This window comes from Geotrypetes seraphini, chromosome 17 (genome assembly GCF_902459505.1).
Source record: "Geotrypetes seraphini chromosome 17, aGeoSer1.1, whole genome shotgun sequence".
NCBI lineage: Eukaryota > Metazoa > Chordata > Amphibia > Gymnophiona > Dermophiidae > Geotrypetes > Geotrypetes seraphini.
Window position 1 is genome coordinate 41,518,570 of NC_047100.1, and position 18,535 is coordinate 41,537,104.

An 18,535-nucleotide genomic window follows, 5' to 3' on the forward strand; every position below is an offset into this window, starting at 1 on the left:
GAATTGGGGAAAACCCCTTAGCACGTCGAATCAAATTTGCCAGAAGCTTACCGCTCTTATTAGCATGTAAATACAGTTGAAATTTATAGTATGCCAAAGATTTCATTGCCCGATCATGTAATAGTTCCCGCAACGACAACTGCGAAGCCAATAATAACGCTCTATTGATTCCGGTGGGATGAGCCCCATAGCGGCGACGATCCTCCTGAACCTGGCGCTCCAGCCGGAGCACCTGACGGTCGCGCCTTTTTTTCTTTCGGCTAGAGTAAGCAATGATCTCACCCCGCAACACCACTTTAGCAGCCTCCCAGTAAAGAAATGCGTCACCCCTATGAGACGCATTGTGAAAAGCATAGTCCTTCCATTTATCCACCAGGAAAGCATGAAACTCCTGATCAGAATAGAGCGAGAGAGGAAACCGCCAATGAAAGCCCCCAGGGGTATCTCCAGGAAACTCTAAAATAAGAACAATCATAGCATGATCCGAAACATCATATCCCCCAATCTCCGCCGAGCTCACCTGCGAAAACAGGGAATCCGTGAGCAACCAATAATCAATACGGGACTGCGTTGCATGGGCACTAGATGTGTGAGTGTAGTCGCGGTCGCCAGGATGTAACACCCGCCACACATCAATCAAAGACATAGAAGAGGCAAACAAGGGAAGGCCTCTATTCGGGGCATACCTGTCGTGAGGAAGGGGATTAGATTTGTCAATAGTGGGATCAAAAGCTTGATTAAAATCCCCACCCAACACCACTGGAAGGTCCTGGTGAAGAAGTCTGGTAAGGGAACGCATAAAGGACCCATCCCAAGTGTTAGGAGCATATATATTACACAAGAGCAAATCCTGCCTATTAAGTGTCACTTTAGCAACCAGATAACGCCCCTGCGGGTCAGACCATACCTTATGGGTAGTCAAATGCAGACCCTTACGACATAAAATGACTACCCCCGCCTTCCGGTGCAGACCCGAAGACTCCAAGATCTCACCAACCCACCACCGGCAGAGTTTAGCATGTTCCGCAGAAGAGAGGTGGGTCTCCTGCAAAAATGCTATATCCACCTTTTGTCGATTCAATGCACTAAGAATTTTTTGGCGTTTAACAGGAGATGTGATACCATGGACATTCCAGGAAATAAACTTAATTACCATGAGTAGGAAAAGCTAAGAGAAAAAGAAAAATAGCTGAATAGACTACCGGGGGAACCGTCCCAGCCAGCGGCTCCTTCCCAGAGCAAAAAGTCATCCATAGTCCAAAAAAAAACACAAACACAGCCAAACACCAATACCCCGGGTCACACAACCACCTCCAGTCACACCCAAACACACCCTTCCAAACATTCCACACATACATACCCCCCTCCCCAGCCCAACCCCCAACCACCCAGCAGCCCTCCCCCCCCCCAACAACCTCCCAAACTCCCATCCCCAAATTTTCATGCACAGATCTGGGAGAAACCCAGATACCAATCACGCTGAAAAGCCCTCCCGAGCCCACCCCCCAACTTCCATAGAAACTAAACACAAACCCACGAAGAAGAAGTACTGGAAATTAGCCTAAAGACATATCTCAACAAATAAACAAGAATGCATAATTACTGCGGGGGAACAGGCAGTTATGCGGGGAAACATTCCCAATATAAGCCGCAAAAAAAGACAACATATCAATAAATAAAACAAAATAAATCCCCCTTATGTTGAGAGAAACCAAACGAGAGCTATGTCAAAAGCAGATGGAGGCACCATGGCAGAAAAGCACGCCATCCCCCACAGAGGAACAGCGCCCTATAATCCAATACACAGTCAAACAAGAACAGCAGGAACAAATCCAAAGGGCTGGAGTCCTCGGACATGGGTCAGGCAGAGAACCTGGCAGCAGCCCCCTAATCTCCAGCACCACCGCCCCACCGTCAGTCCATGGCAAAGTCCAAGGCAGCTTGCTAGCAGCATCAAAACAGCAAGAGATCCAGCCCAGTACAGTCCAGAAACCAGAAACCAGGAAACAGAGGACGATCAGGGGCTAGGCGCCGCTCCCGCCAGACGATGCACATAAGCCAAGGCATCAGCCGCAGAGTCAAAAAAGTGAGAGCGACCTTCATGTTGAACTTTGAGGCGTGCAGGATAGAGAAGCGCGAACTGGATACGCCGCTCATGGAGTTGACGGCAAACAGCGGCATATTCCTTTCTCCGGGCAGCCAATTGAACCGAGAAGTCCTGGAAGCACAAAATCTTCTGATTTTCATAGGTGAGGGGGCCTTTCGCCCGAATAGCCCGCAGGATCTCCACCTTGTGGGCATAATTCAACACCTTGAAGATTACCACTCTCGGACGGGTAGCATCTTGGCGGCGAACTCCCAGACGGTGCGCTCTCTCAATCCGCAGGGGCCCCGCAGTCGAAGGAAGCTGAAGAGACTGCACCAGCCAGGATTCCAAAAAGGAGTGCAGCTGCCCATCCAACACCGATTCGGGAACGCCCACAAGTCGCAAATTGCTGCGCCTGGAGCGATTCTCCAGATCCTCCACCTTAAGTTCCAGCTGGCGAATTTTGGAGTCCGCCGCTGTCTGAGCCTCCCTAGACTGCCCGGCCGAGTCCTCCAAATCAGACACCCTTTGTTGAAAAGATCCAAATTCCGCTCTAATATGGCTCACAGAAGCATCCAAGCCATCCAGTTTGTCGGAGAGCTTTTGAAGCTGAGAGGTAAGGGTGTCCTGTATCGCTGCTCTCACCTCCGTGATAACATCCGCCACCCACTCAGATCGTGGAGAAGAGGGAGACACGAGGGCAGGCTCCGCCATCTTGGGATCTGCTGCCCGAGGCTTCTCCCGCTCCTTGCGGGTCACTTTTGCAGCCATAGCGCCCCAAACCGAGCGCAAAACGCTGCCGGGACTTCCCCTCCGAAACCGGAAGTCGGGGAGAGCAGCCCGCGCCGATAGCAACGCCGGCCGAGATAAGAAAAAGCAAGCGGGCCCGGGAGCTCTTCTCGCGCACGTCGGCTCACCGAGACGGCATCACGTGATCCAGGTGGCTCACTTTAAATATTGATCCTTAGTCACTTAAATGGCAGAGATATAAGAACATAAGAACTGCCGCTGCTGGGTCAAACCATTGGTCCATCGTGCCCAGCAATCCACTCACGCGGCAGCCCTCTGGTCAAAGACCAGACCCTAACCGAGACTAGCCCTACCATCGCCCGTTCTTGTTCAGCAGGAACTTGTCTAACTTTGTCTTGAATCCCTGGAGGATGTTTTCCCCTATAATAGCCTCCGGAAGAGCGTTCCAGCTTTCTACCACTCTCTGGGTGAAGAAGAACTTACGTTTGTACGGAATCTATCCCCTTTCAACTTCAGAGAGTGCCCTCTCGTTCTCCCTACCTTGGAGAGGGTGAACAACCTGTCTCTATCTACTAAGTCCCCTTCAGTACCTTGAATGTTTCTATCATGTCCCCTCTCAATCTCCTCTGTACGAGGGAGAAGAGGCCCAGTTTCTCTAATCTTTCGCTGTACAGCAGCTCCTCCAACCCCTTAACCATCTTAGTCGCTCTTCTCTGGACCCTTTCGAGTAGTACCGTGTCCTTCTTCATGTACGGCGACCAGTGCTGTACGCAGTACTCCAGGTAAGGGCACACCACGGCCCGGTACAGCGGCATGATAACCTTCTCTGATCTGTTCGTGATCCTCTTCTTTATCATTCCTAGCATTCTGTTTGCCCTTTTTGCCGCTGCCGCACATTACATGGACAGCCTCATCGTCCAAGTCCCTTTCCTGGGAGGTCTCTCCAAGTAGCGCCCCGGACATCCTGTATTCGTGCATGAGATTTTTGTTACCGACATGCATCACTACACTTATCCACGTTGAACCTCATTTGCCATGTCGATGCCCATTCCTCGAGCCTGATTATGTCACGTGTATGTTATGAAGGACAATTGCAGTGGCATGTACCTTGTGAGAAAATTTGTACTTACACATGTAAGGCAGCACATAAATGCCTTAGGGTGTAGCTACAAGGGGGGGAGGGGGTAGGGCACACATGTGGGTAGAGCATGGGAGGGGAATGGGAGTGTCTCCAACTTATGCACATAAGAAATAGAATGCTAAAGTTATGTGCATTGCAAAGTGCACTCAGAGAAACATAATGTAATGTAATTTATTTCTTATATACCGCTACATCCGTTAGGTTCTAAGCGGTTTGAAGAAAATATACATTAAGATTATAAATGAGAAGTAAGAAGGTACTTAAAAATTCCCTTACTGTCCCGAAGGCTCACAATCTAACTAAAGTACCTGGAAATTAATAAAGAAGAGAAAATAAAGATGGTTGAAAAAAGAAAAATTCTATGTGAACTTATAGGATGGAAATTAAACTGACAGTGAAGAACTGTATGAAAAATACATAAGAATGCAGTTAGAGAGGGTAGGTTACAATCTATTTATGGTATTTGTTTAATTGGAAGGTATTAAGGTGGGTAATTTGGGGGAAGGTTATCTGAAGGTAGGTGAATCTTCTGGAGGTAAAAGAGGAGGGGTTAAGATATTTGGATGAATTTTTTGAAAAGCTGGGTTTTGATTTCTTTTCTGAATGTTTTGAAGTTGTCTGATATTGTCATAAGATTGGAGATGGAATGGTTGATTTTTGCTGCTTGTGTTGCCAGAAGGTTGTCAAACATTTTCTTGCGTTGTGTGCCTTTGAGTGGGGGGAAGGCGAAAGGGTTCGAGGTTCTTCTGTGTCTTGAGGTGGAGATTTGGTTTAAGCGGTTGTTTAGATAGGAGGGGGAAGAGCCGTGTAATGCTTTGAATATCAGGCAGTGGAATTTGAATTGGATTCGTGCTTGTATGGGTAGCCAGTGAGAGTCTAAGAAGGCAGTTGTTATGTGATCATATTTTTTGAGTGAGTAGATCAATCTGAGGGCGGTGTTTTGTATGGTCTGGAGTTGTTTTATCATAGTGGCTGGACAAGGAAGATATAGGGAGTTGCAATAATCCAGTCTGCCCATCTGCAATAACCATTATTTCTTTAGCACTCTCCAGACCAGTAGAGGTTAACTTTACGATTGGGTATATATCTAATCATGACCAGCAGGTGGAGACTGAAAACAAAACTTTGGGACAGTATATCCTAGCCCCTCCTCTCTATTTCCCTCAGTCTTCTTTCAGTCTCCAGCAGGTGTTGAGTGATCTGTACCCATCTCCCTTGGTAGGGCTGTTGGAATTTGTTTAGAGGTTTATTGTCCCTGTTTTTAGCCGGACGGAGCTTGGACGGACTCTGTTTGGGGGTTCGTCCGACCTCGGGGGTGTCAAACCCGGCGGGTCACGAGCGGGGTCCCTCCCCCCACTTCCTCCACCTCCCCATATTTTTTTAGAGGAGCCTCAGCAGTAAGCCTTGCCCCCTAAATCAAGCAAGGCATATTGCTTCGAGAGCCTGTGGAGTCTGTTCTGTAAAAAAAAAAAAAAAAAAAATCCTGAGGTAGTGCTGGTCTGGAGGGTTGTATCCCTTTAAGAAAACTGTATTTTACTGTATTTTTTCAACTAACCGGCACTTTTTTTACAGCTAGGTCGCGTATGGAGCAATGAGCACTTCTAAAGGGAAAAAGTGCTCATTGTGCTCCAGACGCGAGGCACTCGCGGCCGGCCTGTGCAAGCGGTGTTCAGGCCGGTGCGGTGGAGGAGCTCCGTCGGCAGCGGCTGCAGGCGCCCAGAGCTCCCCGCCGATGGTGCCTCGCGAGTCGGCAGGGAATGGTGGAGAAGCCCGGTCTTCTCCGTCCGCCCACGGAGGGATTCCCCGAGCCGCCGACGGTCGGGTTTTAGAGGATTCCCTCTCAGCTGATATTTTGACAGCTGATGCCGGCTTGCCTGTTTTAGCGGCTGAGACTATTCAGGTCTCTCAGCCGCTGCAGGCTATGGAGGGAGCTGTTTTGGCGGGAAAGACGCCATCTTCTCTGTCTGGCCCCTCCATTTTGTCTTCCACCTCAGGTGACCTTCCCCCTGTTTTGGCTAAGCAGGGGCAGGTTTCTGCTGGGTCCCCTGCTGTGGCAGGGAGTCCCTTGGGACCCTCGGGGGGTTTTTCCCCTGATTTTTTCTTTTCATTATGCAAAGCCTATTTTCAGGCGGCTGGGGGTCCCGGTTGCGCCCAGGGGGTCTCGGGGGGTGGGGTTTCCTCCGCGCTCCCTGCGGCTTTGCCTCTCTCGTCTGACGTGACGTCCCCTCCGCCGCCTCTCTTGTCCAAGCGTCCGCGGGTGTCGTGGGACGAGGATTTGTGGTCGGAGGAACGTGTCGGTCTGGAGGAGGACCTGGACCCTTCTGAGGAATTCCAGGACCCTCTGGAGGGGACGGAAGCTGGCGGCGGGTTGTCGGGTTTCCCGTTCTCCAGTGACGAGGCGTCCGTGGTGCGCCTTTTTCAGAGAGATGAGCTGCCTGACCTTATTCAACAGGTTTCTTCGGCTTTGCGTTTTGAGGACGCGCCGCCGGAGACTCCGCGTGTGGGGGACCCTCTGTTACGAGGGATCCGTTCCGTTTCCCGCTCTTTTCCTATGCATCAGGATATTCGGGATATTATTCTTGAGCAGTGGAAAACGCCGGAGACGCCGTTTCGGCTGGCGCGCAGCATGGCTCGCCTGTATCCCATTCCTGAAGGGGATCGGGCTACGTTAGCTTCGCCAGTCGTGGATGCGGTGGTCTCGGCTATTTCCAAGCGGCATACCGTGCCTGTTGAGGGCGGTTCTGCCTTGCGGGACTCTGAGGAGCGCAAATTGGAGACCATCCTTAAGCAAAATTTTCAAGTCTCTGCCTTTGGGGTCCAGGCGGCTATTTGTGGGGGACTGGTCGCTCGCGCCGTGTTTCGGTGGGCGGAGCGGGTCTTGGATCGAGAGTCTGACGACTGGTCTCTGGTGGATCAGGAGGTAGCGAAGATTGAGATGGCTGCCTCATTCCTCTCGGATGCTCTGTATGACTTGGTGCGGATCTCAGCTAAGTCCATGGCTTTTGGCGTGGCCGCACGGCGTGTGTTGTGGCTGCGCGCTTGGGCGGCGGATGCTGCGTCCAAAGCTAAGCTTACTAAATTTCCCTTTCGGGGGTCGTTTTTATTTGGAGAGGACTTGGATAAGTTGATTCAGACTCTGTCGGACTCGAAAGTTCCCCGTCTGCCGGAGGACCGTGCCCGCCCGGCGTCTCGGGGTGGTGCGGCCCGGGGGCGTTTGCGGGAATTTCGCAAGTATCGCCCTGGGCGTGGGGCTGCTTCTTTCCAGTCTCCGGGGTTTTCCCGGGGTCGGTTCTTCCAGCGCATGCAGCCCTTTCGGGGGGCCCGTCGGGGGGCAGGGAATCCCTCCGCCGGTTCCCCCGCTTCCCGTCCTGCACAATGACGCCTTGCCGGCGCCCCCCTTGGTTCCGGTGGGGGCCCGGCTGCGCGACTTTTTTCCCAAATGGGCCGAGATCACGTCCGATCAGTGGGTCCTGGAGGTGGTGCGGGACGGTTATGCCCTGGAGTTCGCCCGCTCTCTGCCGGATTTTTTCCTCGCTTCTCCATGTCAGACTCCTGGGAAGACGCTGGCGTTTCGCCAGACCCTTCAGCGCTTGCTAGATCTCAGGGCAGTAGTTCCAGTGCCCCCCCCGGAGTGGGGCACGGGCAGGTACTCCATTTACTTTGTGGTGCCCAAGAAGGAGGGGACTTTTCGGCCCATCCTCGATTTGAAAGGGGTCAACAGGGCTCTCAAGGTTCCCTCTTTCCGTATGGAAACGCTGCGGTCGGTCATTCTGGCGGTTCAGCCGGGGGAGTTTCTCACTTCTCTCGATCTGACGGAGGCCTACTTGCATGTTCCTATTCGGGCCTCTCATCAGCGTTTCCTGCGCTTTGCGATCTTGGGTCGGCACTATCAGTTCTGTGCGCTTCCCTTTGGGCTGGCCACGGCTCCCCGGACGTTCACCAAGGTGATGGTGGTCGTCGCGGCAGCCTTGCGGTCGGAGGGCATCCTGGTACACCCCTACCTGGACGACTGGTTAATTCGGGCCAAGTCGTTGCAGGAAAGCTCCCGGGTGACGGCTCGGGTGGTGGAGTTTCTCCGGTCGCTGGGCTGGGTGGTCAACCTTTCCAAGAGTCGGTTGGTTCCGGCTCAGCGTCTGGAGTACCTCGGGGTGCTGTTCGACACCTCCTTGGGGAAGGTCTTCCTCCCAGAGGCCCGGGTGAGCAAATTGCAGTCTCAGATTCGCCTGCTTTTGGCGTCCCGGTGTCCTCGGGCGCGAGATTTCCTCCAGGTCCTGGGGTCGATGGCGGCGTCCCTGGACGTGGTGAGGTGGGCGCGGGCCCACATGCGTCCTCTCCAGTATGCTCTGCTCCGGAGGTGGTCTCCCCAGAGGCACGGGATGGATGTTCCGGTTCCCCTGCGAGGCTTGGCGCGCTGCAGTCTGCGTTGGTGGCTCCGGACCCCTCACCTAGTTCAGGGGGTGGGTCTGGATCTTCCGCAGTGGACGGTGCTCCTTACGGATGCGAGTCTCCTGGGTTGGGGGGCCCAGTGCCTGGGTCACTCAGCTCAGGGAACCTGGTCCACGGAGGAGGCCTCCTGGTCGATCAACGTGTTGGAGACCAGGGCGGTCCGGCTGGCGCTGTTGGCTTTCCACTCCCTTTTGTTGGGCAAGTCGGTCAGAGTCCTGTCGGACAATGCCACGGCGGTGGCTTATGTCAATCGTCAGGGGGGCACCAAGAGCACTCTGGTGGCGCAGGAGGCGGCTCGGCTCATGGTTTGGGCGGAGTCGCATCTTCTAGACATCTCGGCCTCTCACATTGCCGGGGTAGAAAACGTTCAGGCGGACTTCCTCAGTCGTCACTTCTTGGATCCGGGAGAGTGGTGTCTCGGCGCCGAGGCGTTTCAGTTGCTAGTGCGTGCTTGGGGGCAGCCCCTGATGGATCTGATGGCTACAAGTGGCAACGCCAAAGTACCCCGCTTCTACAGTCGTCGCAGGGACGGTCTGGCCGAGGGTCTGGATGCTCTGGTCCAACCGTGGCCAACGGAGGGGCTGTTGTATGTGTTCCCTCCTTGGCCATTAGTGGGCAGAGTACTGCTTCGCATTGTTCGCCATCCGGGGCTGGTGGTCTTGGTGGCTCCGGATTGGCCTCGTCGTCCGTGGTATGCGGATCTGGTGAGGCATCTGGTGGCGGATCCTCTTCCTCTGCCTCTCGGATGCGATCTTCTGACGCAGGGTCCCATTCCCATGTTCGACCCGTCTCCCTTTTGTCTTACGGCTTGGCTCTTGAAAGGGGCCGCCTGAGTAAGAAGGGATATTCCGACAAGGTGATCTCTACACTTTTGGGGTCCCGGAGGCTTTCTACCTCTCGGGCTTATGTACGGGTTTGGCGTCTTTTTGAGGAATGGTGCCGAGCGCGGGGAGTGGTCTCCTTTCGCGCTTCTCTGCCTAACATTCTAGAGTTTTTGCAGGATGGCCTGGATAGGGGCCTGGCCTGGTCTTCTCTTCGGGTTCATCTGGCGGCCCTGTCGGCTTTTCGGGGGCTGGTGACAGGTCAGCGTTTGTCAGCCATTCCTGATGTGATTCGCTTTCTTAGGGCGGCCAAGTTGATCAGGCCTCCCATAAGGCCCTCGATTCCCTCTTGGGATCTCAATCTGGTTCTCTCTGTTCTAGTGCGCCCTCCTTTCGAGCCGTTGGATGGCTGTTCGTTGAAGGACCTTACGCTGAAGTCGGTCTTTTTGGTGGCCATTACTTCCGCTAGACGGGTGTCGGAGCTACAGGCTTTCTCTTGTAGGGCTCCCTTCCTGGAGTTTTCGAAGGAGCGGGTTGTTTTGCGGCCTGTTCCTTCCTTTCTGCCGAAGGTAGTTTCTCCTTTTCATGTCAATCAATCGGTGGTCCTCCCGGTCTTGGGTAGTCGGGAGGGTTCTTCTGAGCAACGACAGCTGCGCAAGTTGGATGTCGGTCGGGTCCTCCATGCTTATGTGCAGCGGACCCGGGATTTTCGGAGCTCCGATCATCTCTTTGTGCTTCTGGCGGGTCCTCGTCGGGGGGCTGGCGCTTCTAAGGCTACTATTGCGCGCTGGATCAAGGAGATGATTGCTTCCGCTTATCTTCTGAGTCAGAAGCCGGTTCCGGAGTTTCTCAAGGCTCATTCCACTAGGGGTCAGGCGGCTTCTTGGGCTGAGTCGTCGCTCGTGCCTCCGGTGGATATTTGTAAGGCTGCGGTTTGGTCCTCCTTGCATTCATTTGTTCGGCATTATCGGGTAGATGTTCAGGCGCGTCGGGACGCGGTGTTCGGTGAGCGTGTTCTGGTATCGGCCCTTCGGGGGTCCCGCCCGTGAGAGGGACTGCTTTGGTACGTCCCAATCGTAAAGTTAACCTCTACTGGTCTGGAGAGTGCTAAAGAAGGAGAAATTAGGTTCTTACCTGCTAATTTACTTTCTTTTAGCTTCTCCAGACCAGTAGAGGTCCCCACCCTGTCTGTTGTTGTTGTTGTTGGGGCTGTTGCGCGGGCAGTTTTTGGTTTTTGCTGCGGGTTCTAGTATTTTTCTAGGGCCGGGGAGAATTGAAGAACAGCGGCTGTGGCTCGGCTGGCTTAGCTGGCGAGCTGTGGGGACCTTCTTCCTTCGGGAATTTCTCCTCTGCATTTTCCAACAGCATTTTTGGGTATGTTATTTGTTACTCCTTTCGGAGTATTGTTTTTTCTCTCTGTTGTTTTCCAGTTCTTGGTTCTGCTTGGCTATTCGGCAGACTGAGGGAAATAGAGAGGAGGGGCTAGGATATACTGTCCCAAAGTTTTGTTTTCAGTCTCCACCTGCTGGTCATGATTAGATATATACCCAATCGTAAAGTTAACCTCTACTGGTCTGGAGAAGCTAAAAGAAAGTAAATTAGCAGGTAAGAACCTAATTTCTCCCTCTTCCTCTCTCTAAGATTCCCTATTTGTACCTGCCATTACATGTGCCTAAATGTTGGTGCGCCAATTCAGGTTTACGCTAGAATTTTAGAAGGGCATCTTAGCTCACAAGGTACAACACACTCTGCATATTAAGTCCATAGCAGCAGCAGCCTCAAGTGGAAGTGTCGCGTTATAGCATTGCCCTCATACTAGTTTATGTACATAGGTGTGAGCCTGACCAGTGCTCTGCCCAGACCTCGCCGATGTGTATTCCTACCCGTAAAAAAACGTACAATGGAAAATAGGCGAGTCTTTACGGAATAGTGCTCGGGTAGATTTTTGGCATTTACACACGTGGTCTCGCATATATCCATATATTCCATTACTTTAATGATTTAAGTGCATAACTGGTGCATACATGTCGACTCCCACTTTACTGAGTTACCCCCTTAGTGTGTGCTAAATTATTTAACCTTATAGAGGAGAATGGGCTTAAGTTACTCAGTCAGCCTAAGGTCGACAAGCTTGGAGATGCCAAGGGGAATACTAGCAAATTCACTGAGATGAGAAAACAAGTTACCGGGCTGATACGTTTTCTGGATATTTGTGAGGATGTGATTAATCTCGGTATGTTTTTGTTAAATGTCCAAAATACTGCTCAGAAAGGACTGGAATGAGTAATAGCGTGACCTTTTTTCTCCTCTTACTCCACCCCTTTGAGCCCTGTATCTATCTTCCTTAAAAGGCCACTTAGCCAAACGATTGCTCCAGTAATGGTTTTCAGAGTGCAAGGTGATCTGCAAATGAGAAACCAGTTCTAATATGTGAATCGCAGAGTTAGAAAACAACATTCAAATGACTGGTAGATCACCAGTCACGCGGATCTTTTGCAGATAAATAAATAATGCCTTATATATTGCTTGCAGTAAAGGATGTCATTCCTTTAGGGGAAGTGGGTGGGACTTGATATACTGCCTTGCTGTGGTTACTATCAAAGTAGTTTACATACTACAGTTCTTCTTCACTTAGAGAGTGGTCGAAAACTGGAACGCTCTTCCAGAGTATGTCGTAGGGGAAAACACCCTCCAGGGATTCAAGACAAAGTTAGACAAGTTCCTGCTGAACCAGAACATACGCTGGTAGGGCTAGTCTGTTAGGGCGCTGGTCTTTGACCAGAGGGCCGCCACGTGAGCGGACTGCTGGGCACGATGGACAACTTTGGGCAGCCGGAAGCATTAGCAATGTGATTCTGACCCAACAGCGGCATTAGCATTTGTTCTTATGTACAGTATATGCAAGTGCTTATTTTGAACCTGGTGACTTGCCCAGAGTCACAAGGAGCCATAGTGGGGATTGAACCCAGTTCCCCAGGCCACTGCATTAACCATTAGGCTACTTCTCCTCCTAAGAATGAAGATAGCTAATTCTGTGCTCAGGAATCTTTAACTGCAGATGGGATGCTGTGACTTCCAACAAACTATCAAAGTATTAGAGAGTGGCGTAATAAGGAGGGGCTGACCACCCTGGATACCATCTTCGTAGGGGATGTTGGCGCCTCTCCTTCTCTCCGTCCCCCTGCATACCTCTTTAAAAGTTCACCGATGTGAACAGCATCTTCCACTTGCTGCTTGTGCCAGCCTCGGCTCCCTTCTGATGACATTTCTGGTCGCGGGACCAGAACGTGATGCCAGAAAGGTGCCGAGACTGGCACAAGCAGCCGATGGAAGATGCTGCTTTTGCTGGTGAACATTTCAAGAGTGGGGAGGCGCATGCTCTTCAAAACCCTACATGGCAATGGACCATCCTACCTGACCCCCCTCGACTAACTCGGAAAACTCTTCCAGACCAAGACAAATTCTAACACCCCTCACCCACCTACCAATTAAAGGCATTCAGCGTACAAAAAAATACACGACGGACTACTCGCCACGCAAGCAGTGAAACTAGACAGCCAGATCTCCAATCTACTGATTTCAGCACCAAACTACATAACCTTCAGGAGGGCAATAAAAACCAGGTTGTTCAAGAAATATGTCAAGACAAACTCCTGATACAACCAACAACCAATACCCTTACTCCATCACCAGACTCCAAATGTTCCAACCAATAGCTTCCCTGTAATCTTCTGGACATGACCAGAATCTCTTCCTTTTGTAATCCACCTAGAGGCTGAACTGGTGGGATCTTGCATCTCTAATAGGTTCAGCTGCAGGGCAACTAAAAGATGATCCCTCCCCTTTGGGCTACCTGCCCGGGAGCTTCCTGACCTGCTCAGTTTGTTCTTGCAGCTTCACTGCATAGTTGAAATTAATTTGGCTTGTGATTTGTTTTCATCCTAGTCTTTTTTTTTTTTAAATTTATATTGCGGGTTTGCCCATGTGCTGCGGATCAACTCTGTGCGAGTGATCCTTCAGCGGGAGATTGCAGACTTTTAAAGTTTGTTTGCTTCTGGAGGGTGCTCTGTAAGCCTGAAACTGCAGTAAGCCCTCTGGACAGCCTGCAGATTGGATTGGGTCTCCAGATTTGGAAGCCATTTCTCCCCTGGTTTGTCCGCAAAGGGGTAGAATGCAGGCTACTGCGGTTCTGAGGAGGTACGCCGGAATTGGAACCGCGCCGCGTGTCTTCCCTGATTTCCCTGAGGGGGTCCTGATGGTTGTGATCTGAGGTGGCAGGGAAGTTGAGGCGGCCAGAAGATCTGAAAAATCCAGTTTAATCAGCTCCTGGGGTAATGATCTCCCTATGCTTGCACTGTGTATTGCTAGCTGCCATTGAAATGCATTACAGCACATGTCTCTGTGGTGTCTGTGAGTCACAAAGTTTGCCGATTTTGGTGGGTCCTCAAATCAGGGTTTTGGGAGTTTCCCTGCATGCCCTGGTCCCCTCCTATAGAATCCTAAAATTGCCGTTTTTAGCATTTTCCTGTGTTTTTAACAGCTGGTTTTCTGTCAAAATTGGCACCCGCGGCGGCCATCTTAGATTTTCTTTAAAGTCTTTAAAACTATATTTTTTGGACTTAGTTGGCATGGCAAGTGTTAGAACTTCATTCAGGCTTTGTCATGAAGAGATCCTTTTCTTCGCAACACGGAGTCTGCGGTGATTGTTTGAGGACTGTGCCTTCTTTGCTTCTGAAAGTGGTTTCCTCTTTCCACGTCACCAAGGAAGTTCATTTGCAAGCCTTTGTTCCTTTGGGTTCTTTCTCTCAGGACCGTGTTTTGCGGTATCTGTATGTACGGCGTCTCCTTTTGAGATACCTAAAGGGCCCCTAATGACTTCCGTCGGTCGGACCATCTGTTTGTCCTGGTGGGCCCAGTGCGTCGGGGTCGGCATATGGATGGTCGCGTTGGATATGCGTAGCCATTTCTGCGGCCTATGTGGTGGCAGGGAAGATGCCTCCTCTTGGGGTGAAGGCTTACTCTACCAGAGGAATGGCTTCCTCAAGGGCTGAATCTCATATGGTCTCGCCTGAAGAGATTTGTTTGGTGGCCATGTGGGCTTCCCTGCATACCTTTTCCAGGTTTTACAGGCTTGAAGTGGCGGCTAAGGGTGATAGGCCTTTGGCGCTTCTGTTCTTGCGGCGGGCTCATCAGACCCCCCCTGAGTTTTGGGATTGCTTTGATATGTCCCACCAATTCAGCCTCCAGAGAGATTGTACAAGAATGAAAGATTAGGTTTCTTACCTCTGCTAATCTTCCTTCTTGTAGATCATCTCTGGAGGCTGAACTGCCGCCCTTCTGTTTTGTCCAATTCGCAGGTCGCCTCTTCAGTAACTGGTAAGCTGGATTTCTGTCTTTGGCCAGCCTCACTAAGAATTTCATGCGTATTCCCCTTTGTAAGGTTCCCCGGGGGGTGCCTCTTCTGTTCTTCAGGCTGTGTCCACGTCCCAGGATTTTCCTGGGTTTTGCAGTTTCTAATGTTTACATTATGTGTTTGATTCCAGTTGGCCATTTTTGGAAGTAGTTTTTAGTATAATACGATATTGAGCAGAATTGACTGGTAGCGAGAGTTCCCGCGCCCTCTCTTTCTTTTCTTCTGTTTCCTGTTGTCATAGGTCTCCATGGCTTTTCTACTAACTGAGCAGGTCAGGAAGCTCCTGGGCAGATAGGGGAGGGATCATCTTTTAGTTGCCCTGCAGCTGAAGCTATCAGAGATGCAAGATCCCGCCAGTGCAGCCTCCAGAGAAGATCTACAAGAAGGAAGATTAGCAGAGTTAAGAAACCTAATCTTTCATTCCATAAAGCGCGGTTCGCACTGAGCGCCCTTTATAAAACAGTGCTTAGAGTGGATTCCCGCACCCAACTTTTGGCAAGAGGACTTATGCCAGCTGAAACTCGGTGTACATTCTGGCATGCAACTCTGGTATTCTATAAATATTTGGGATGCCCTTGACCTGCTCATGCCCCTCCCATGGCCACGTTCCCTTTTGGCTTGCATGCAAGACACTTTGGGTGCACAGCATTCTAGAATAGTACATAGGCAAATATGTGCTTAAATCCAATTCGTGTCAATTAACTCCAATTAACCTCAATAATTGGATGTTATCACCCAACTGACTCATTAGTTTGCATGTACATCTGAGTTCCGTGCCCAAATTTGGGCAACTTATATAGAATCTGAGAGATAATAATAAACTACATTTCAGAAGCACCCTGGTAGAAATCTGGATTGTGGTGACCAGTGGCGTGTGGTGATGGCTTTCAGGGGATTCAGTAAATTCCCAGCTCTACAGCCCTGTTTTTTTATTTTTATGTTTACGTTTTGCTTGATTTGTTGAGTAGGCAGCCTGCTCAACCAGTCAAACTAGATTAATAAAGAAAAGAAAAGCAGATCTCTTGGGTTGGGGATTTTCTGACCCCCCCCTCCCCCGAAGGCCCTCACAGTACAGATCTGAATTTGATTGGCTGAGCAGCATCTGCCTGAGGTTGTGAATGAAATCTCGGTGCTACTCCTTGTGAAGTCACTTAATCCTTCAATGCCCACCACTTTGAATGTCAGCTTTGAAATGTCAAAGCGACAAAAAGGCGATATACAAGTCCCCATTCCCTTTCCCTGCTGCCTGCTCAACCAATAAAATTCAGAGCAGGGCCTTTAGGGGGCTGGGTGAATCCTCTGGAAACCCTGACCACAAGCCACTGGTGGTGACCATGGAACATTGCTTTGACTACCAAGTTTTGTCAACAGATTGTTAATGACCACAAATTGTCGGAGGGTTTCTGCTGCTTGGCTTATAGGACCAAAACTCTTCCTGCATACATAATTTGCTTACACGATAGTCACTGGAGGTTACGGAGAATATTGGCAGAAAAGCCAGCCATATGATGCATGTGGTGTACATGGTGAAACCGATGAACTTGGCTTCATTGAAATTCTCAGGGCATTTCCTGGTCTTGAAAGCATAGACTGTACATAGCACGATTAGAAGAACATTGTAGGTGAGTGATATCAACATGTTCGAGTCCTTGTTGTTACATTTGAGAGTGACCACAAAGCGCTTCTCAGGTGGTGTCTCTTTGCCTGTACCAGGTTTCTCTACCAACAGCCAAATGATTACTATGATCAGCTGGCATGAGATGAGTGCCAAGCAGATGACCACCTGTGAGGTGGGGCTAATGAAGCGTGGTCTCTGTACCCCTTCTTTCACCCCACTGAAGATCCGAGCAATCCTATTGGTTTTGGTCAAGAGTGCCGAGTAGCAAACAGCAAATGAAGTTCCCAGTCCCATGCGCCGGAGTGTGCAGACCTCAGTAGAAGGTTTTGCAATAAAGATGAACGTCATACCATAGCACATCAAAACACCAGTGAGTAGAATATAGGAGAGTTCCCGGCCAGAAGCTTTCACAATTGGAGTGTCGTTATTCTTAACAAAGACCCCAAAGACAAAAAGTGTAGAGATGAAGCCCAGACAAGATATTGTGACCGGGCCAATGGCCCAGACATCTTTCCAACGGATGTACTCCTGCGGTAGCTCATAACAACCATTGAGTGTCTCGTTGGGCCAGTATCCAAGGCCACAGTCCATGCAGGTAAACTCATCGTGAAGGTACTCATATGGTTGGCATGGAATACAGATCCAACAGCACACATCTCTTGGCTGCACACTCTTCATTTCATTCCTCTTGCAGGGATCACTGCACTGGGAGATAGGCACAGAGCTCTTTGCCCAGGGAATGAGGGAAGTATTCAGGGTAAGCCCTTCGGCCCAGTACCCTACCTTCTCATACTTATACCGGCCGTTCACCTTCTGAAAATTGAAGATATTGTAGCGTCCAATTCCATCACCGTAGCTATCAAAGCGTACCACGCTCTTGGTATCCACTGGTCTGAAGGGAGCTGTGGAGACAAATACAGAAAGAATCAAAATATGGAAACTTTATTGACTGCTTGGTTTTACTTAGGACTATGATCCTGTTCTGAATTATTTTCTTAGTGTAAGTGTTTATCTATCAGCTTGTCTTCAGTATGCGTGAATACAGATTGCAATCAAAGCTAGTACGTCAAAAGGGACAAGTTCCAAATAACCCTTGGAGCTGCAAAATTATGGAGGTAATCTTAGAGGCGACTTAAATGTGCAGAAGAAAACTTTACACACTAGGTGCATATGAAATTGCCCAGGGATATATGCAGTGGGGTAGTAAGTGGGGGAGGGCGTACCACTCCAAACACTGACTAGGTGGGGGTGCTGGCACCTCTCCTCTCCACCCCTCGCTCCTTCCCACTCCTCCCCCGCCGTGCGTGCACCTTCAGTTCTCCCCCAATGTGCCTCTAGCTGTTCTGCGCTATGAATTTTGCGTGCTCAATTTGTAGAATGCCAACTAAAGGCAGGTGCCAATTATTGGTTGCCATCACCAATTAGCAGCTAATTTAATTAAGCTACACAGTTAACTGGCACTACTGTAGAACTTGCGCATGCAACTTTGTGTGCTAAGCTTCAAATTGTGCACGCAAGTTTCTAGAATTAGGGGGAGAACGTGTAGAGCAGGAGTGGGATTGCCATCGGGGTACACATTTTGATAAAACACACTCGTATGCCATGTGTCACCAGCCCTTACACTGTAAATTTATACCTCCCTCAAAACATGCATAACTTAGCATGGGAGTTTTTGCGAGGCTATCTTCTAAATGCACTAACATAGAAACATAGAAAGTGATGGCAGATAAGGGCCAAGGCCCATCAAGTCTGCCCACACCAATGACTTGCGAAGAGATCCCACCTTTCGATCCCATTTAGCCTTAAAATCAGGCACACTGCTGGCCTCAATCACCTGTATCGGAAGACCATTCCATCGATCCACCACCCTCTCGGTGAAGAAGTATGCACTACTGTAAGTGCAGTACTGTAAGTGCATCCTCATGCAGATTTTTAAAAACCACCTGCAGTGTTTCTCTTTGAAAATTAGGAAATGCAAAGCAAATACCTTAAGGGGAACAATTTATTACATTCTCCTTACATAAAGCATGATGGAAAATGGCTCTTAGAAAACCGTGCAGCCAGACTCGCCTGGCCATTGTAACGCTAGGAAGAAGTAAACTTTAATGGTGACAATGTGATATTTTTGACACTGCATGACACTTCATTACCCACAGTTTGAGGTGGGTGAGCAGTGTGATGTCGGCTCCCTGAAGCGGTACCGAAACGTGTCACGTTGGAACCAGCTAATTTGAAGCTTAAGCCAGCGATACAAGATATA

At 50.2% G+C, this 18,535-nt stretch overlaps 1 protein-coding gene across 1 annotated transcript in view; it reads right to left on the reverse strand.

Moving 5' to 3' along the window:
* The window catches only part of GRM2 (glutamate metabotropic receptor 2), a 60,064-nt gene that overhangs the window by 11,494 nt on the left and 30,035 nt on the right, over positions 1 to 18,535 (reverse strand). Inside the window, exon 3 of the mRNA XM_033926630.1 lies at positions 16,114 to 17,177. Coding sequence (XP_033782521.1) covers positions 16,114 to 17,177 — 1,064 coding nt within the window. The remainder of the gene's footprint in view (positions 1 to 16,113; positions 17,178 to 18,535) is intronic.